At 40.1% G+C, this 22046-nt stretch overlaps 1 protein-coding gene across 1 annotated transcript in view; it reads left to right on the top strand.

Annotated features, from left to right (window-relative positions):
- pacsin3 (protein kinase C and casein kinase substrate in neurons 3) overlaps nt 1–15420 on the top strand; it is a 30211-nt gene extending 14791 nt beyond the window's left edge. The window contains exons 6-10 of the mRNA XM_070828518.1: nt 955–1130; nt 4030–4150; nt 8884–9026; nt 11336–11505; nt 15305–15420. Of these exons, the coding sequence (XP_070684619.1) occupies nt 955–1130; nt 4030–4150; nt 8884–9026; nt 11336–11505; nt 15305–15420 (726 nt within the window). The remainder of the gene's footprint in view (nt 1–954; nt 1131–4029; nt 4151–8883; nt 9027–11335; nt 11506–15304) is intronic.
- Nucleotides 15421–22046: the final 6626 nt, after the last annotated feature.

Raw genomic sequence — 22046 nt, 5'->3', positions numbered from 1 at the left:
CAGAAAAACAGGGAAATCCTGAGACAAACTCAGGATCAGTCTACACACACACACACACACACACACACACACACACACACACACACACACACACACACACATGCACGTTAAATCCAGTACCTTCACTCATTTGTACAGTTTTGGGGAAAAACATTTGATTACTGTGAACTTCTTTCTCCTTTTTTGGGGGTTCAGAGGTGATTACTAAGCATTTCTATTCATTCATTCATCCGTTCATTTGTTAATTTTCACCCATCACAGCAGAATGGCCTTTAGCTGTGTCACATATTCACTGTTAATTTAAAATGATCACCTCCTGCTGCTTTTCCTGCACATTAGAAGTCCATTAGTGAATCACCCTGGGGTGTTTTTGATGGATGATTATCACCGGGTCAGCACAGACCTTTTGTTGGTCATAACGTTTTGTAGAAAATGAAAGAAATTTCTTTTCTTGCGTTGGAGTAGTTTATTGGAAGTTGTAGGGAGGAGTAGTGCAAGAGGAAGCAGCTTCAGTCAGCAGGTCGTATGAAAAGCTACAGCTGAGAGGCTCTTACTGCTGTTGGTATTGGTTTGGGTTTGGTCAGGTTGAATTTTATTAATCATTAATTACATTTTTGAGAGGTGAAATTAAAACTATATTTAAACATGACTGTGGTTCGGAGAAGGTGGCTTATACAGTTATCGACACAGGAGCACATATGCAAAAAAACTTAATTTTTGTTAAATGTTGAATCCTATTTATATTAATTTCAGAGGTTCAATACTATTTGACACATCTCAGTAGAAATAGTCTGACCAGCAGCTGTAATAGTGACACTTACACTACGTCGCTCACAGTGTTTAAAAGTGTTTAAGCTGCCCACTAACAGAGCAGCCATCAACCATGAGGCTTAATGGTAGAAAATGTAGACTCCTTTCTAAGTGTGTGTGTGTGTGTGTGTGTGTGTGTGGTAGGTGAAGGATCGCTACGTCAAGGCCCTGGAGGAGCTGAACCGCTGTAACCCTCGCTACATGGAGGACATGGAGCAGGTGTTCGACTTCACCCAGGAGGCCGAGCGAAAGAGGCTGCGCTTCTTTAAAGACGTCCTGCTGGACATCCACACACACCTCGACCTGTCCGTCAGAGAAGGGTAGGACACACACACACACACACACACACACACACACACACACACACACACACACACACACACACACACACACACACACATATATACATCCTGAGAGAAAAAAAGAGGGTGATCAGGTGATTGATGATCTGTGACTCAGAGCGACGGCATGCAGGGCTGTCGGGGTCTGTGTGTGTGTGTGTGTGTGTGTGTGTGTGTGTGTGTGTGTGTGTGTGTGTGTGTGTGTGTGTGTGTGTGTGTGTGTGTGTGTGTGTGTGTGTGTGTGTGTGTGTGTGTGTGTGTGTGTGTGTGTGTGTGTGTGTGTGTGTGTGTGTGTGTGTGTGTGTGTGTGTGTGTGTGTGTGTGTGTGTGTGTACACAGGAGTTAATAGAAAACTCACGGTGTTGTCCATTAACTATTGACCTCTCATTCTGTTTAAACAAGACACTGTTACCACGGTAACCCTGATTGGTAAAGTCCAGCAAGCTCTTTGTCCAAATATCGAACAAACATTCATCTTTAATTAACTCACATCTCACATTTATTTAATTTTTTTTCTCTTTAGTTTCTTGAAGGTTTATTTGAGAATAAATGGTTTAGTCTCCAAAATCAAAGTGGGCAGTTCAAGTTAAAGTACAGACGGTTCAGACTCCAGGCCTAATGACAGACCACCTGCTCCTAAGTGACATCGGTAAAGTCTCAAGTCTCTCATTACCTGAAGTGATTTACTGAGCATGGAGGCAATCACGACCAGTGATCCTTAAAGTACACTTTAAAGAGCAGCTTCACTGTTTTTGTTTTTGTTTTGTCTTTTTGTCTCAAAACAATTCTTACACAGTCATATGGTTTTTTTGTTTTTCAACATTCAACACGTCTGTTGAGTTATTTAAGTGAAGTTATGAGTGTCTGCTATCAAACTTTATGACATCATGATTAAAAAACAACAACAAAATAAATCATGGAACATAATTCACAATATGAATGTAGTGATTCATATCAACTTAAATGTCAACATGCTGCAAACACGCATGACGATATGTTGCTATGGTGATTTTGTATTGTTTACACACAAAATTAGTAAAATATAATGCATAAAATCAATCCTGTCTATGTGAACGTTGCCAGTATTTTCTGCCGGCTTCACCTAATTTTACTTTCCTGCTCTTGTTCACTGACCTGATATCTGGTTTGCCTGAATCCGTGTGAACACAGCATTGTTGTTGTTTTTTTTTTTAATTGAATTAACTTTACTTATAACTCACCAGTTTCATCAGCATAAATAAGTGTAAATTACCTTTTGTGGAGTAGCCCAAAAATACTCAGGTTTGATACTTAATACAAACCAAAACCAGTGAAAATAAAACCAAATGATGCCTTTTGAAACTAATAAACAAGTTTACTCGAAGCTCCAGGATCACCAGAGTTAGGTTACCTCCATAATTCGGCCGGTGTGTCCTGCAGGTTTATAATAGATAATTTAAACATGTAGAATTTAGATTTGCAAAAAAAAAACAGCATTACAGGGCAATAACACAACTAAACCACGACATCTGTGAGGTTTTTGGGGAAGCTGTCAGCAAGTATGAGTTCACAGCAGCCTCATAACTAATAAATAACTCGGGTGAACATTCAGCTGCCGCCGGCGTCCTGGTGGGACTGATAAGGTTCAAATTTACTTAAAGAATAGTCGCCTCCGGTCTGGTGAATACAAACAACAGGACCTAAGAGCCCTCAAGGGTTGGATGTAGATCAATAGACTCAGGGTTTATCCTTCATATCATCCATGAGTGTAAACAAACCAACACTGATATAGCTGATGATGCCGTCAAGAAAATATGCACGTACAATAGTCTCTAATCTGGAGTGAATAGAAGTTTCAGGATTTTAAAGGTCCAACCCCCAGAATATACAACGTAATCAGGAACATGCTGCAGTAGATATAACGTAGACGGTAATTCTGCCATGTTCAAAGCAGGAAACGACAAATGCCAGAACACTAAATTCTTGATTTTTATGGTGCAATTACCGCTGTTAAAGCTTCACTAATCAATATTTTCATGTCAACAAAGAATCAGGCGATGTGTGTGTGATGTTAAAGGCTGAATTTTACTGTACCGTCCAACTTAATTCACTCTCTGTGGTCTCATCAAACCTGTTTCCAGCAGCATCTAAGCATCTGTTTTTAGCAAAAATGTTCTAATAAACCCACTGCACACCACCTACCCAGCAGCAAACAACAGACGGAGACAAACTGGTGAACTTAACGGAGCGTTTAGCAGCCAAAGAGTCAATATTTTCAATGTTTTTCTGTGGAACTGGTGGAAATTGCTGCCTTTAAGTGACAAAAAAAAAATCAATTAATGCAGCTTTGGCTTAATAACACAGCAGTCATGTTGATGAGATAAGCCAGGGCTGACCTGCCTGTTTGTTCTCTACTACTGTCTCTGCCATTTATCTTTAAATGCACCATCTGTGTTGTTTTAAACCTGCAATGACAGATTTTTTTTCTCTGACAGTAGTGAACGCAGCTCTGACACATCACCATTTTAGGTTTATATGACTAACTTGAGTAGAAAGACTTGGATATCAGGAGCCTAACCCTTAGTGTCACCGTTCCTCTGATTGTATGGAAGTCTCCGATTTATTAGATGAATATCAATCAAGCAATCAATCTTTATTCATATAGCGCCAATTCATAACAGCGTTATCTCAAGACGCTCTCCATAAAGAGCAGGTCTGGTGTCACTTCTGGCTCCAAAAAACCAACATGGCCTTGAAACGCTGGTCCACACACCAACGGGTGGCGTGACGGTGGCTGCGTCCACTTCTTAGGAACAGTCTGCGATTAAAAACCTGTAATGAGAGATCATTTAAGGAGGTGTAAGGTGTGACGATGTGATTGTGTCACTTTGCCCGACAGGTTTAAAAGTCTGTACCGGGACCTGGGCCAGACCATCCAAGCGGCCAGTGACGCTGACGATCTCAGATGGTGGAGGAACACCCACGGGCCGGGCATGAGCATGAACTGGCCACAGTTTGAGGTGTGAACGGACACATAAGTACTCACACACGCTATTATCTCTATTTCTATTTCAGTTCACACTTGGGATTATTTATACAACTTTCATTCATTCATGTTTTTCTTCAAACAAGAAAACAAGAGTGCCGTGCAGTAGTTGTTAAGTGTGTGTGTGTGTGTGTGTGTGTGTGTGTGTGTGTGTGTGTGTGTGTGTGTGTGTGTGTGTGTGTGTGTGTGTGTGTGTGTGTGTGTGTGTGTGTGTGTGTGTGTGTGTGTGTGTGTGTGTGCTTCAGAGAGACAGACTGAATATTAAATAGGACTCTCATGAAAGCCTTGTTGTGTGACTGAGAGCTGTGAGTGGGGTCAGGAATGTAGGAATCCACACACACACAATCTCTCTCTCATACCCGCACACACACACACACACACACACAGATGCAGGTTTATTTAGTCGTTGGTGGAAATCTACAGATTTCTCTTCACCTCTGCCACTGAGGACAAACAAATATTTACAAATATGGAAGAAAAAACACACAACAGGTTCTGGGAAGCAGGAATACAAATGATTGTTTCTTGACAAATTTAAAGGAAAAGTCCTCATTTTTACATATAGTCTTATTCTCTGTCTTGCTGAGAGTAACATGAGAGTAATGACACTGCTCTTGTGTCTGTACAGTGAACATGACACTGCAGCAGCTTAGCTTAGCTTAGCTTAGCTTAGCTTAGCTTAGCGTAAAGACAGCTGCTATCCAGGTTTACTACAGCTGTTCTTCTTTATCTGACTGATAACCATAATAATTGTGAGGTGTCTGGAAAGCAAAGATACATCAATTGAATACCTATTTTTGATTATCAATGACCACAAAGTTGTCTTCTTAAATTCAGCCATGAAAATGTCACAGTATGTTGAAAAGCTCAGATTTTCTTGTTGTTAAAACAACTACTCTGGAGAGACAAAAAGCTTTTATTTTATTTGTATGTGTTAAGTGAATATTTAAAACCAGTTGTAGCAACTTGTCTTTTATGAAAACCTTCAATCTGGGTGTTAAAGCTAAGATCTTTTTTCTTTAACTAGAAGCAGCTGCTATGTCATATATAATATCTGATGCTGCTCATGTGGGAATTCTTGAATCCTTCATTTTGAATTCCTGAATCGTTGGGTCTCTCTCTAATTAAAGAGTTTGGTCTGCTCTTTATGTAAAGCGTCTTGAGATAACGCTGTTGTGAATTGCCGCTATATAAATAAAGATTGATTGATATCACTCAGTTCAAAGCCACCAAACTCCATTGACAAAAACCGTAATTTTACCTCACAGAACACAGGAGTTGCTGTTCTACTTGCTGTGACTTTGGTGTTTCACCATGTTAGTTCGCATCCAAACTAAGTTTTTAAAACACCAAACTCACATAATAACACAAACAAATTAACCTATCGAGGCCGTAATAGACCAGCATCTCCTGTGTTTGGCGACATAAAAATGACTTTGTTTTTATCAATGGAGTCTGGTAGCTCTGAACCGAGTGAGATAACGGCTGTTTCTGGTTAAACAGAAAGGATCTTAGAGTCTGTTAGTCTGTTTGTGGCTACCAGCTGTGTCGATCTACTGGACCAATTCCAAAATATTTTGTACCCTCCACTCATTTCAAACCCAAGATATCAATAGCGAAGTTACCCTTTAAACCAAGTTCTTTGTGATGATATAACTGGCTGTGATGATCAGTTACATGGAGGTATTTCCACACCCTCTTCACTCTCTGTTCCTGATACACAAAGTGTGTGTTGAATGTACAATCTTGTCCTATTTTCTGTCCATGAAAGGATCTGCAGACCCCATTGTCGAGTCATAATGGAGATACAATCATCTGGATTCCTGCCTCCAACCCTCCACTTTTATTTCTGGCAGCTACACACTGTCTGTGTGGGTGTGTGTGTGTCTGTGTGTGTAGGTGTGTGTGTGTGTGTGTTCCGGATCTGGATCCTTAAATTTCAACCCATACAAAAGAGTTGACATTAAATACTCAAAAATCCAGTTACTGGACCACAGGAAATCTGTTTTAAGATTTTAGATGTTTCCGTTGTTTTTCTCTGCATTTGATTACATGAGAATCAAACCTCGGACGACTGCATGTGTGTTAATACAAAACATGCAGCAGTTCATTCAAACTGAGGAGTGTTTGCTCCTTTGATAAAGACTTTTTCTTTTTGGCCTTGTTCATACAAAGCCTATGAAGCAGTAGTGCGTCAGTTCAGAGCTACAATGCCGGTCATTTAAGGTTAATCAAATGTGGTAAAAACACAATGTTGTCTGTGCACAAAGAGGCAGATGTTGACTTTTTTTTTTACATGTAAATGACTGGTGGGTGCACAAAATTTTGGAATTGGTCCAGTAGATCACCTCAGCTGTCAGCCCTGAACAAGCTACATTACATTATGGCTGTCATAATGTAATAATCCTTATCCTTAGCAATCGCTCTCATTAAAGTAGATCCACTTGTTTTTGCCACTGACAGGCTCAGACTGTTATTCTAAGTGTCTGACAACATTACAGAGAGGATCCCTGCAGATATGAACCTGGAAGATCCTTTTTGTTTAACCAGAAACAGGCCTGATATCACCCGGTTCAAAGCCACCAGACTCCATTTGCAAAAATAGTAATTTTACCTCACAGAACACAGGAGTTGTTGGTCTATTTGCTCTAACTTTAGTGTTTTAAATAAGTAGATTGGATCCAAATTAGCAATTTAAATGACCAAAGTCACACAATAACACAAACAAACCAACTGATTTAAGCAGCCGTTCACCAGCAACTCCTGTGTTCTGCGAGGTAAAATAGCTGTTTTTGTCAGTGCAGTTTGGTGGCTTTTGAGCGAGTGACACAATTGCTGATAAAACGGCTTGTTTCCTCAAAACTGACCTGCTGCTAAAACCTCTAACCTGGTAGGATGAGAGGTTACTGAAATTCTAACCAATAAAGAAAGTACAGCCTATCCTGCCATCTACAGGTTGAATATAAGCTGTTTTACACTTGTCATGCTAACATTAGCTAATTCACAGGTATTTTGCCCACATTAGGGGAACCCTAAAACAAAACAAAAATAGTTTTTTACCTACTGCAGGAAATAGATGGATGTTTTCATGGCTTCCACATTGAACGCACACATGTACGTTGGCCTTTGTGTCGACGGTCTAATCTTTGCCCTCAGGAATCTATAAGCTGATTTGTAAAACTTATGAATTAAGAACCAAGTTTTTACACCCAACCATGCTCGTCATTTATAACGCTCTTTAATGTAGTTGTGTATATATACATGTTATAATAGTGTATAGTGTTTATTAATTAATGTACAGCATTTGTCAACGATTATAACACCTATGAAAACATGGTTTAAATTAATCCAGCAGGTTATTTTCTAGTTATAGTTCTTGACAAATGCCATTAATAAGCACTCATACCTGCTTACAGCTACATTATAGTGTGTTATAAACCGTTTATTGAAAGTTTATATACTTAGTAATCGTAAATATGAGGATTTAAGGTAAAGTAATGAAGAATGTTAAGTATGGAAAATGTACTTTAGTTTAACACGAACAGCTTAAAGGATAATTCAGCTGTTTTTGTCATGAAGTCTGGTGACCGTCAGGTGAGTGTTTGGTTTCACACTCATGGACAGTGTAGAGATCAGGAAGAAAACATATTAAGAGTTTGACAGATTATGGAAAAATAAGTTTTCCTTCACATCTTAGGATATTTGGCATCGGTTAAATGTCTTCATATTTCTTTCAGTGGAAAGAAATATGACGAACCCTCCCGACTGTAGTGATGAAGTGAACTCTATTCAGCCTCAGCAGTTTTTTTTCCAAAGTGAAAAATAAGGGGAGAGAGATGTTGGCAGAAAGAAATGAATCTCCTCTGTCCTCTGAGGAATCCCCTGCGTTCCCACAGCGCTGCTGACACGCAAACAGAGAGCCATTGTCCCCCCACACACACACACACACACACACACTCTTGTATTTCTATACTTGCAAAGACTTTTACTTCATAGCTTCAACATTAACTTCCCTCAACATGATTATACCTTAAAATAAAAAAGCTTTTGAAGGGAGATGAGCAGTAAAATATCCTCTTTTTTTTGAGTTACACACTGTGCATGTGTACACACACACACACACACACACACACACACACACACACACACACACACACACACAGACTACACACTACACTACCTCCTGTAGTGCTGATAGTTTGGAGGTTGTTTCTTTGCTCCACTGAGACTCTAAATACTACTACCTGCGTCCCCGGCCACCTCCCTCTGTCAGCACCCTGTTATTATGGCCAAAGTGTGTTTGTGTGTGTGTTCGTTTCTGTCTGGCCGTGATACAATCAGACTCCGATCAATCATTATGTATCATAGAGCGGGACTGAATGTTCAATTGCTGGATAGGAAGACCAAAAAACTTTACTTTTTACTTTGAGACAAGAATCACGATCAGTTTTATTCTGGAAAACCTATTGATTTTCTTTCTTTTTAAAAGTAAATTTTCCCTCAACTACCCTGATATACTTTTTAAAATGTATTTATACCAACTACACAAATGTTAGCTGTAAGCTAGCTAGCAACTGTTTATGGGAGTGTGTTTCAGAACTTGTGGGGAACTCCTTTTCTTTTCTTTTTGTCATTGTCTTCCCGTCTCCCTCCCGTCTTTGTTCATGAGGTAATTACAGATTTATTTTCCCGTCTGTGTGCGTGCAGGAGTGGTCTCCGGAGGCGAGTCGCTCCATCAGCAGGAAGGAGCGAGGCGGTCACTCTGAGGAGAACGTGGTCACGCTCACCAACATCGTCTCCTCGGGTGGAGATGACATCCCGCCGAGTCCCATCACCGTGGACACTGGCAGGTAGGAGGACACCTTCATATCCGCGTTATATTTCTGTTTGATCATCGAGTGCTGCAGAGATGACGGTATTGATGATGTATTTGTGTTGGCCAACCTGAAAGTTGCCATCGACAAAAATCCAATGGGACTTTTCCACTGGATTTGGGATTATTATAATAAAAAAGCAAATGTTATTCTTCGTTCAGCAAGATAATCTTCACAAATAAGCACCACTTCTATTAAAGTTAAATTAAACATTAGGCTATAAATGAGCTACACCACGGTCAAAAAGGTTAAAGGTCCCCAATAACCTATTGTCCCATTTCAGCCACTTGTTAGCAACTGTCTTTTTTAAGAAACATAAGCCTCAAAATTCATATGAGGGGTATTAATTAATTTATTTATTCATTTTATACATATTATGGAAGAAAAACATGAAAAGCTTGTGTTAACCACAGATCTTATTTCAGGGCCTCTGACCAAAAACCTGTTTAAAAAAAGAGGGAACCAAAATGCTATATGCTAAATACACTCTATAAAAGTCTCTCTATTTGTGCGTGTGTGTGTGACAGATAAAGAGACCTCATGTACTTTAGTTTGTTACCTTGTAGTCACCCTGAGGAGTTACCAACCTGAGCATAACACACACTAATTAGTGACTAGAAAGCAGCTGTTTCTGTGTGTGTGTGTGTGTGTGAGAGTTTATCTCCAGATTTAGCCACAGCTCACACACCCCTCCATCAGTATAATTCCTGAAAAGAATCTAGACATTTGGCTGTAAGTCACTTGCTCTACTTCTTTATCTAATCCCATCGTGTCGGCTCTCCCTCAAATCTCAAATCTCTCAAAAAGTAGTGCAAGTAGTGGGAAAAAAAAGTCTTTGAAAAATCCAAATCTTGTTTTTTTTATATATAACCATATAAAACAAACCTAAGAAAAGAGGAGCTTTTGTTTGGGAGTTTCATTTTTAGTCGTCCGTTCGTTCTCGTGGCTGTTTTGGGATCCTGAATTATGTCAAATGTTGTATTTTTAAGGAATGGAGGAGCGGTGGTGTCAAAGTAGCTGGAGGCCACATTGTTCTCTCTTAAGGCAGAAAATCCCACCAGGAGTGTGTTGTGATCTGGCCGCCGGAGCTGATCAGCGATCAGCGTTCGTCAATTAAAAAATACGCACCTCGTCTATTTTTTCATTTCCCAGATTTTTGGATACTCGCCGGGAACCTTTTCAGTTATTCTTTCCCATATTTGGTGCCATTTCTGATTCACATCTGGTTGATTGGAACGACTACATTTCAAACTTTTTTTAACTTAATGTTCCTCTACGTAGGTTTTCAGCAATTATAAAATATCAGAGGTTACAAGTGTTTACGCATAACTTAAATACTTACTGTTGCATTGTACGATTATATACCTGTTTTGTTCCATCAAAGGAATTTAGGACACTAAAAATAAAATGAGGGAAAATAAGCCGTCAGCAGCTTCCTGCTCATCTGTTTGTTTTTCTGTCTGAGACTCGTCTTCCTCCGTGAGCTCACCGTTGTTCCATAAACTCTCTCTGGTGTCTCGACTCTTCTCAGACACTTTTTCACACGCTCGCTTCTCCGCTGGACATCCACGATGATGGCAGCTGTGGTTGCAGGGGGAGATGTGTGACGTAGCCACAGAGCCTCTGTTAGTTCATTTACAACACCTCAGTGGGGCCACGTGGAGTTTTTTTGGGGAGGGGGGGTTAAATTTTATGCCATATTTAGAATCTTTTCCCGTCAGACAGCTCTTTCAATGGGGAACTGAAGCTGTTCTCTTTGTCTTCAATCTCTTCAAAGCCACCAGACTCCATTGACAAAAACAGTAATTTTACCTTTAAGAGTAGGGGAGTTGCTGTTGTACCACTTGCCCAGTCGTTTACTTTGTTTGTGATGCTGTGTGACTCCGGTGTTTTTAAACAGTTAGTTTGGATCCAGACTAATGTGTTAGGTCACTGATTGAGGCGGTGGTAGCACAGCAAACTCTTGTGTTCTGCAACGTAAAATTGCAGTTTTTGTCAATGGAGTCTGGTGGCTTTAAGCTGAACCGAATTCCACTCCAAATAATCTGAACCATCCTTAAAGTTTTTATTTAATCTAATTCAATTTTTGTACTTAAAAAGAACACAATACATTTCAATGTATCAACACCTTAATTTTTGACATCTTAAAGGATTCTCTTTAGCCTTTGGATGAATGCTGCGTTCAGGCGCTCCAGGTGAAACCTTATTTGTTGGTTGGCAGGTGGAAATTTCAGACTTTGTACTGTGTATTTGTGTCTGACTTTCTACCATTTCCCCTCTCTCAGGGTTAAAGATTATTCATCGGACTGGTCGGACGAGGAAAGCCCTAAGAAGGGGCTGGCAGTGAATGGCATGGGGGATGCGGAGGACGATGTGGATCAGGTAGAGGGGGTGCGAGTCAGAGCGCTCTATGATTACGCGGGCCAGGAGGCTGATGAGCTCAGCTTTAAAGCAGGTATTAACACTTACTAATGCTCATGGAGGGGAGGCATCACAGCGCAGGATGTGGATTTTTGATTTGATGGATTGGTTTTAGCTGCCATGAGTTCATAAAATGTGCAAAATGGACAATAAAAACACTGAAACAGTTTCAGCTGCTGCAAACATCAAGGATGAAACCTAGAGTTACATTACAATTATTAGTGAGATATTAGGATCCATGTAAACACAGCTACTGAGTCAGAGAGCTGTTGATATAACTGAATGCTAGTTTATAAGACTAGCTAGTGTTTGGTGTAGCAGAGAGCACAATAGGCCTGTTTTAAAAAGGTGAGATGATAAGATAAATAATCACTGTTGGATCAAAGCGCCACAAAAACGTTATCTATTCCTTTAGTGGAACACAAAGATCTCAAATCACGACGCTGCTGAAGGTCATAATATTGTGTATATACATGAAATTCACTCCATTAAATTAAATATTAGCATTAGCATTACTAGCCACTCTACATAATACTGTAGATTTACTGTAATTTTGTTTATCCCATTAAACCCCCCAAAAGCCAATTAATCACAAGATATTTACCAGAATTAAATACATAAAATTCTTTCTGACATAATCTTTATATTAATTTTGCAACTGTTTTGCACATTTTTATGAATTTACAGCTTTCTTCAATAAGACCACACACACATATATATTTAAAAACCTGAAAAAGTCTGTTCGCTTGTTTTCCTTTTGTTCATCTGTGATGCCTCGTCTTAACACATTCTCTCACACACGCACTCATGTCCAAACGGTGTTTCAGACATGAGCACTGATGATCAAATGAAGTAAGACTGTAATGCAGCGGGGAGACGCCTGCGGTGTCACATCTTACTTCAGTCTGCACGTCTGTCCTGCAGAGCTGCTCGCTCCACGTTCATGAATCTGACATGAACGAGTCCAACTGAGTCACTGAAACATCTCCAGCTTTTCTAAAACGAATCAACAAATAGAAGTAAGATTTAGAGAAACTTTGCAGCTTCAGTAGATCAATAAAAAATGTCCAGAAAAATTGGAAACAAGCTTCTGTGTCTGTAAAGATGTAAAACTGGGTTATTTCTGTGACTCGAATTGGATCATTGGTGTAAAAGTTTGAGATGTAAAACTGATGCTGACAACATGAGAACTGTGCTGCACCTCTCATGGAGACAGAGCGCTAAGCGTCATACTGAAAACCACGTCCACCTGAGGGGGGGAAACGATCAATCAGCCCTGTGGGGAAGACAATACGCCATTGATCCTTAATAATCAGAATCAGAATTCCTTTAATAATCCCCAGGGGGAAATTGCTTTTTGTTACACACAGCTCCAAAAGAATAGGAATAAGAAAATATCAAAATAAATAATTAAATATTATTATTTATATGTATTTATTATTATTAATTAACACAGCCTATGATGTTTGTCAGGTTAAAAGATACTTTTAAATCCTAAGTTTGTCGTAAAGATATTTTAGTAAAGGTAGTTTTGTTGAGCTACGTCCTCTCTTCTTGAATGATATACACCACCTGCTAGCTAGCTAACTTAGCTACATGCCACGCGCTAATGTAATGTTAGCTAGGAGGAGCAGTCCCCTTCACCTTCTTCACCATCTGCCTAATTACATATTCATGGAAATTTAAACGGGATCAAAAACAAAATGCAACAAGGCGCTAAAATGCTAACAAAATACCTGCAGCTAACTGAAAACATTACGTCAAAACATTATTTTAGCACCAGAGAGGAAACAGTACATGGACTAACTGAATGTTTTCAGTATATCTTGTTGTCCCTTCTTCTTAACTTTGATCCCACTGAATGGCCAGAAGTAAATACTTTGATGTTTTCTAATAACTGATCGAATCACCAGGTGTAGCTTAGTTAGCTTCACCCTCTAGCAGACGAACGAGACACGGACGCACCGTCACGCAACACAAAGTCACAGGAGAGCGTCGAATTGTTTTCTGCCTCAGGTGTGGACGAGACTTAGTGACGCTCTGTCTGTGATGTGAGAGCGGCTTGACATCACCTGGCCGCTGATCATGAGGTCTGTTTTGGAAATAAAAGCATTTCGAATCCAGATCCAAATAAATGTGAAACAGGAGCAGATCGTCAGAGGATTGATGCTTTTATTTTGATGGAATAACATCCTGTTCATAGATATTTAACCACAGATCGGAGGTTGGAAATAAAACCTACTCTGAGTGGTTTTTATCTTCCTGATTCACTGGATGTGTTTACATCTATCTGAATATCAAGAATGATAATTGTGTGTTTCATCCTAACTTGAGGGATTATCACAGAATAATCCAATACCACGCTTTTATCATTCGCTTTGGTAAGTCAAATAAACTCACCTGATCTGAAATGCTTTAAAGAAAATGTGCTTTTAAGAAACTTTAAGTTAAAGCTCATCAATGGAATTGGTTGTTTGAGCAGATATCAGTGTATAAACATGTAGTATTTAATGTCAAATACACAGATTTGTTTTGTCTTTACCTGTTTGTCTTATTGTCACTTTGGTGTTTTAAAGAACAAGTTTGGATCTGAAAAAATGACCAAACTAGACCAACTTAAACTTAACAATAGCTGATTTATCTTTTAAGGAAGGATCCTGCTTAACCCCATGATTGTAATTGAACTGTTTTGTTGCCATGCAGTTTACCACAGTTAATGTTACATTTCATAATTATATTTTTAAATATTTCTGTTACTTCATGTTAATTACGCAGGTCTAGGCTACATCTTCAGGCCTTCTTCTCTTCCCTTATGTTGACTTATGACCATATTTAACTGTTTAAGGTGTGACAGGCTGTTTCCACGTCATGTATTGCCCAAAAAAACAACCTCTCAGAAGAGGAAAAACACCTGTGGCAACCTGTTAACTCCTGTCCAGTAAAAGGAATAAACAGAAGTTGTGCCCAGAATTCACTCAAGGTATCATGGGGCTAAAAATAACAAGGTTTAAGTGCGTTTATTGTCTTATTTGGAGAGAGAAAAACTAGTTTCCTGCTCTGGTTGGACACTTTGAGTTCTGTTGGGTTGATAAAAGTCACAGACAGTCACTATTTGGCTATTTACAGTTGGACATTACTGGTCAGACTAATGTGGTTGTGGCGGCTGAATGAGAACCCAAAAAGAGTCCAAATCCTGTGTGAGACCAACAGTAAACTACATATTTCAGTTTTTTAAATCATTATCACTTTTCAGTTGCAGTTTGGTTAAGTTTAGGCATCAAAACTACAGGGTTAGGTTGAGGAAACGCTCATGGTTTATGTGAAGATAATAAGTCAAATATAAAAGGCAGAGTAAGTTAAACACCAAGTATCTTTGTTTCCAACATCCACAGGGTGCAAATAGCATCTGGCTGATGTTGATGTCAGTGACAATGAACCATAAAGTGCCGTAAAACCAAACATTGAGGCTTAAAGAGGCTAAAAGCTGCTGAGTTGGTGATAATGCCCTCAGGTCTGAATGGTCGCTGATTTTCCAGCAGGAGGTAAAGTTGCCCCGGTCAGCGGTGCTCTAACGTGGCCCCTCTATGGAGCTTTAGCCCTCTGTGGGGGGTCTCTGTGTGCCACACCGGAGGGGGGTTAGAGGGACAACCGAGTTAATGGGACCTGATGGGACCACATAGCGAGAGACCTTAGTTTGGAAAAGCTTAGCCATGCTCAGCTCTGCTTAGCCTGAACCAGGATCCCTGCTGTACTGGTCCAGATGGCCTCCATCTTTGTCATGAATGAATGAATGAATGCTTCCTCCTGCTGACTTTCCATCATGTTCCCTCCAGGCGAGGAGATGCTGAAGCTGGGAGAGGAGGACGAGCAGGGCTGGTGTAAAGGACAGCTGAGCAGCGGCAAGGTCGGCCTCTACCCCGCCAACTACGTCCAGGTCGTTGCCTCCTGATGGCCCGCCCTCTCTGGTCACCCAGCCAATGGTACAACTACACTAAAGATGCCAGGACCAATCAGAAGCTATTAGTGCTGACATGTAGACACGCCCTCTGTGAAACCGGACAGTTTTTGGTTACTGACTGTTTAAAACTCATGACTGAGTTTGTTGTTTTTTTTTGTTTTTCTGAAACCAACCAGTGGAAAAAATCCACTTTTTGTGATACGCAGCTTGAGGTCAACGACATTGTTGTTTAAAAAAAAAAAAAAAAAAAAAAGCAAAGAGAAGTCTCCTGCCAACATGAACAGAAAGTACGTTCACTACTTTTACTTTTGGGAAGCCGCCGTTTCATCAAACTCTGGATTTTTTTTGTTTTTCTGCTCTCCACCATCATTTTCAGTCACAGACAATCAACATTTAATCAAAGAGGACAAAGCCTGGGTGGAGCTGAGGTGGGACAGGAGCTATGAGCAACCACCACGGCCGACTGTGATTGGCCGAAATGTCTGTCTGTTGTTTAAAGACGCCCCAAAGTGTGTTTTCTTTTTAAAGAAATAGTGGGGGAATGCACTCATTTGATTTCTTGCTCAGTTCCATGAGAAGTTCGACACCAGCCTCATTCCTCATGCGAGACTAAAGCCGGCAGCTGGTTAGCTTAGCTTAGCATAAAGACCTCAAATTAAATACCACTCCCAGTGTTTGTTTTGACAAGAAACACACAATCAAAGCTTAAAACTCTGATGTGAAAATGGCAGGAAGAAGCTAAAGATTAGTATTGAGAAGGCTAGGCTAAGCTAGGCTAGGCTAGGCTAGGTGGCCTTTACCTGTGGACAGAGCCAGGCCAGCTGTTTAGCCCTGTTTTATGCTAAGCTAAGCTAAGCGGCTGCTGGCTGGTGAGATACGAAAGAAGTATTAAATACAATCAGCTGATCAGGATAAGCAGAATGAACTAAACTTGTGGAGGAATAAAGGTCAATTTTTGAACTTTAATAGAGAAGTTGGGACATTTTCCAGTAGATTTCAGTGCAGCCTTGGCCGCTAGAGGAACCGCCTCTTCATCGTTGCCTCTTCTCAGCTGTGGTGGTTGCTGCATGATATATGGATATGGATATATGGAGATATGGATAAATGAAAGACTGTCAGTGCCTTAATCAGTGAGGCCAGCAACGTTACAGCGCCGCCCTTCTGTCGGACTGAGTTATCACGGCCGTCGCTGGGTGACGAGCCGCTGATGACCTCCGGTCTGATCTCGGTAGAAACCCAGTAGATTTCCTGTTAACTGGACTTTAATACTTCTCATAGTGCAGGCAGCACTTGATTTGCTGTAAACCTTCCTCCTCCTCCTCCTCCTCCTCATTTAGCTTGACAACAGGTATGCTTCAGTTATTTTGTAGATTTCTAGGTGTGACACTGAATTCACTTTCTTTCCTCTTTTTGATTTTCTTTTTTAATATGATAGCTGTATCTTTATATTAAGTTAACTGGTTTTGATTATGGGCGATGTAAACTGTATACTGTTGCTACTACTTGTTTCTTTGAATCTTTTTTTTTTTAAAGAATAGCATTTTTACAGTCGATTCATTTACTTTCTAATTTATTTTCCTTTTCAATGTAGCAGTCGTTCTTCAGTTTAGAGTGACTAAGGCAGGGAGGGTGTAGGTTGCTGTTAGATTTGGGCCGTTTAACCTGCGGAAGGTGGTTTGTTGCTAGTTTGTTTTGCTGTGCTGGGATCATGAAGCACACACGCGCACCTCAAACATCTCAAATAAGCGAGAATATTGTGTCCGGTTTTGGGTTTTCATGTTTACGTTTGTGGTTGGTGTGTGAGGGAGCCTCCTCTGTCCTGCTGATCTGAGCATCGCTACAGCTAACTCGTGTAGACGTCCAAATAATAATAAGAGAGAGATAAATAGACTAATGCTGCTGTGCTGCTCCCTTTTGATTCCTTCCTTTTTCTTTTACAAAACTGTAACGTGTCCACTACCTAAAATGAGAAGCAATAATAAAGAGCTCTCTGCAGTCTGAAGTTTTACACTTTCTTTTGTCCTCATCCTGCTTTTGTATTATCCTGCATACATGTCAAGAAATTATAGAGTTGGGAAGTTCTTGTAGTCCCATTTGATTTTTCTATAAGCAATGTTACGTTAGCAGTGTCTGCATCATCGTGAAACTCATAGTTAAAGTTAAGTTGTATGAGGTACATATTCATTTTTTATCTTTTGCACTGATGATTTAAGAAAATATCCCTTTAAATCAGTTCACTTTTACTTAATTTTAGATATTTTCTGCATCTATAGGGCAGAGTTTTGGTCTCAATTTCAACAACAAAGCATTTTTAATTTGTTAAAACTCTTAGTAGTGTCTCCTAAATGCCAACGGAGGCGAAGGCTAATTGATGTTATAAAATATTTAGCCGTCAGCCAAACCCAGAGGAATCAGTTTTAATGTTTCCTCTGACGTTTTGTAAAACGTTTTGTAGTAATGTGTGTGTGAGTCTGTGCTCAGGTGTGTTATAGCAGGTGGTGTTTCGGCGCCGATGAGGCGTTCCAGAAAGCCTGAATGACAGCGGTGCCACCTGGTGGGGGGGAGGGAAAGCAGTTGTTTGTTATCAGGAGGTGAACTTCTCTGGACAAAGGACCGCCGACTGTAAGTGAACTCACTTCCTGTAACTCAGAGCGGTTATCGCCGCTCCTCCATAGTAAAAGCAGCAGGTGTAAATAATGAAATAAATCATGGCTGAATTCCATTTAGCTGCGTCGGTTTCAAGGGACAATATGTCCCATAGCATTGTGTGTGTGTGTGTCTTTTGATTTGACAATCTGTTCAACTGAGGAGAGAAACGTCATTTTATAGTTAAACTCCCTTCAGTGAAATCTGTATTTTCTCAGAAGTCGGTTCCTCAAACACTGATGTGTAACCTCCTCTTTCTCACCATCGTGTTAGTTTGTGTTAACATGCTTGTGTTGCCATCATGTTCAGGAGTTTTGAAGCAGAGATTTAGACATAAAGAGACCATTCTGGGTAAATTAAGGCCTTAGATTGTACCCCAGAAAACTGTGTGTATATAACAAGAGAAACAAGTTTCGTACCGTCTGGACTGTTTTTATGCTGCTGTATTTACAAAAACAAAAAAACAAACTTGGTACAGGCTGGACGTGAATATTGAAAAAGACTTGAGTTGAGCCAAAGATATGAAAATCTGCAGACAGGTTTATTAAATTGACAAATTTTATCTGTACAGCAAAATCAAATCTCACAATGATAAATCTGTTACGTCTTCATATTACATGGCATAATCTGAAAAGAAACAAACTGCACATCGATAAAGTTCATACACATTGAGACTTACGTACAAAACTGGTTATGGTAGCGGCCTTTATTTCCAGTTCAATCGCTCCGATTCAACATCTGACTTCAGCAGACACATACAGGAACGTAAAGGTCATTTAGAAAAAGCTCAGGACGTTTCGTTTTTGCGACACTAAATCCTTCAGCGTCCAAATTATTTCATTAACTTTTGTAAATGAGCAGAAAGTGTCGTGTATGTGCTGCACATTATTCATCTGTCCGATAGCTGATAGCTCTGTTTTTAAATCAGCCGCAAATAACAACCAAAATCTGCAAAACATTTGCTAAAAAGAAAGATGTGGTTACTTTTTAGAAATCTTTTTTTTTGTTTTGTTTTGTTTGTTTTTTTTTACACATGAATGAGATGAATGAGGCTCAATTAGCAAACAAAGGCAACAAGCACTTCAATGCACTGCAGATGTGGCGTTCATCAAGTTAAAGTGCAAAATGAAATATTCATTAATCTGAAAACAAAAAAAAAAAATACAATGCAAAATAATGTTTGCATCTCTTTAGTTACAATTAAAGTTACAAGTAATCAGCCTGGAAAAAAAAACAAAAAAACATTTATGGCTCGAATGTTGTGATGACAAGGTAACTTCTAACTTTCCTTTTTATTCAATATTACTATTTGATGTATTTCTCTCAAATAAATAGTAGCATCATCATCATCAGTAGTTGTTTGGATGGAAAAGCCTCTGAAATTAGATCATGATGGGGCTTTAAAAAGCGTCCTCTGAATGTACAGTTAGTTTAACGGCGCCTGGCAGAAGTGACCCAGCTCAGGTTTGTTGCTTATTATATATTAGTCAGCTCAAGCTTCAGACCGCAGTCATATGTGGAAAGTAATCAGAATTATCTGAATCAGATTCTCAGTTAAGCAGCTGTAACGTTGATCTAAAACACACAGGTCGTCTTTTTTTCCTCCCAAATCGATGGTGGAAAAACACCATCAGCACCACCGACTCATCTTAGCACGGAGGCTGGAACGCAGGTGGGAAAGTTAAAAATACACCTAGCAGCTCCTCTGAAGATCGACATGGAGAGTTTCTATACTGTTGGGGAATTCAAAGGCCTCCACTGTCCACCCACACAGGTGTTTTGGCAAAGAAGAAAATATTCATTTGTGAGCGATTTCCATTTTCTACACACGGATACGTTTGAATTTACAGGTAATTATCTTTGCACAAGAATTCAGGGGCTCAAAGGCGATCTACACACGAGAAACTTGTTTTTCCTTTTCTGTATTACATTTCTTTGGTGTTTGTAGGTGTATTTTTTTAGGCCCCAGCCTCCAGTTTCTATGCTAAGCTAAGCTAAGCTAAGCTAAGCTAGGCTAATTTAAGGAGAAAAGGCCATTTTATTTAGATTCTGTGTAAAACGACAACGACTTGTAAAGATACGTGCAGCGTTTGGCTGTCTGAAGTTTATCTGCTGCATGTTTACAGGATATGACTTTTAAAGTAGATGTAAACTTATGGAAAAAAAAACAAAACAATTTAGAACTGGCCTCAAAGAGTAAACGAGGCCTGAGGGAAAACATCCTCGATGGGTCGGCAGCGCAGTGGAAGGTTTAAAGGATAGCTTTAGTATTTTTAAACTCGGGTCTTGTTTTTACATATTTTTGTCTCCTGCAGCCTTGATTTGTTAGTTTGCTCCTGTTATTCTGTGACATTCTGGTGTTTTTAAAAGCTAAAACCCACCAGGGGCGTCTGCATTGCGACTGCCAAAGCAGGAAGTCAGATAAAACAAAGAGATTCCGTTCAGTTTTCAAAATAAAAGCCCACATCTAGACTTTCAGTTGTATTTTCCACCACCACATCAATATAATTTTACAATCAGCGGCACCAGGCCAGACATGAACTGTCTGTAGGCTACAGCACCACAAAAAAAAAACTTAACAAAAAACTTCTAGTGGGTTTTACAACCGCGCTGAGGACGGAGCAAAACCGTGGCACAGCCGGAACGCAGCGCAGACGTCCCCGGTGGGTTTTCGGAGTGTTTGTTTGGCGTCAGCAGCAACACTAGTAACTCCTGTGTTCTGCGAGCTAAAATTACCATTTTTGTCAATGGAGTCTGGTGGCTTTAAAGGGAGCAACATCACGGCTGTTTGTGGTTAAACCAAAAGGATCTTCCAGGTCTCTCTCTCTGCAGGGATCCTTTCCATAATGCTGTCACACACTTAGAGTAACAATCTGAGCCTCAAGAACTTTTAGTGGACCTACTTTAATGAGTGAAGTTGCCCCAAAAAGGAATTTGTTGAAGCCTGTTTTCAGCTGCTGACTGACGAGATCTACTGATTCATTTCAAACCCAAAATATGTAAAGATACGACCCAGTTTTAAAAATACTGGTTATCCTTAAACAGTTTGTAGTCAGCACATAAATGAATGAAAACACTTCCAGCGCAAACCTCAGACTTACTCATACTAAACAATCCCTCGCAGAACAAAATAAAAACCTGCTCGTGTTTGTGCATTGGTTGATTGGCAAGTTATTAAAAGCTGAGAATGAAGCCTTGGTGTGTTATGTGATGGACCGTGTTGGTTCATTAAAGGCAGCAGAGGACGGGGATCGGGGGACTAAACCGACTGTGCTGAGAACATCCTGAAGAATCTTTTTTTTTTTTTTTTACGATCCAAATCTTGAGGTGCCTGAACTGAACCGGTCCGAATGTAAAGAGTCGAACCTGGCGAGGCCGGACGTGATCCTGTACAGGAGTGAAGAGGACGGGACTCGACAACTGATGAGAAAATGTTCAAAAGCAACAGGAACAGAGAACTCAGAATTCAACCCCCAAAGTTTTGCCCCACAAATTTCAAGTTGCTCCGTGTGTGTGTGTGTGTGTGTGTGTGTGTGTGTGTGCGATTCAGGCAGCCGCAGTCGCTTTAGAAAGAAATAACGTCCTGTTGCTCTACATGCTCCAGTCTCCATTAAATATCACAAAAAAGCATCAGGACTCGACGAGTGGAAAGCAATCCAGACCTCAGAAGCAGCAGCCCTCAGTCACATCATGAACAGCGCTTATTTAGAAACTTAAAAGACGCCGGACGACCTCACATCCGACTCTCAGACCACATCCTCGGCAAAAAGCGGATTTGTTGGGAGAAAAGTGTGATCACCATGAAGAAAACGCTTCCGATCAGACAATCAGTCCCCTCTGGAGGTTTGGAGATGCCCAAATGGGGATTTTTTTTTGTGAAAGTCGGAGGGGGACGACTTGTATTTGATGCAAATATTCAGCAGCAGCCGATAAACAGAGGAGGTCCAGGTGTGGGCACTGGCGTTGGCACT

Source organism: Pempheris klunzingeri, chromosome 1, assembly GCF_042242105.1.
Source record: "Pempheris klunzingeri isolate RE-2024b chromosome 1, fPemKlu1.hap1, whole genome shotgun sequence".
Classification (NCBI taxonomy): Eukaryota; Metazoa; Chordata; class Actinopteri; order Acropomatiformes; family Pempheridae; genus Pempheris; species Pempheris klunzingeri.
The sequence above is the reverse complement of the archived record's forward strand: the minus strand, read 5'-3'. Positions and strand labels throughout refer to the sequence as shown.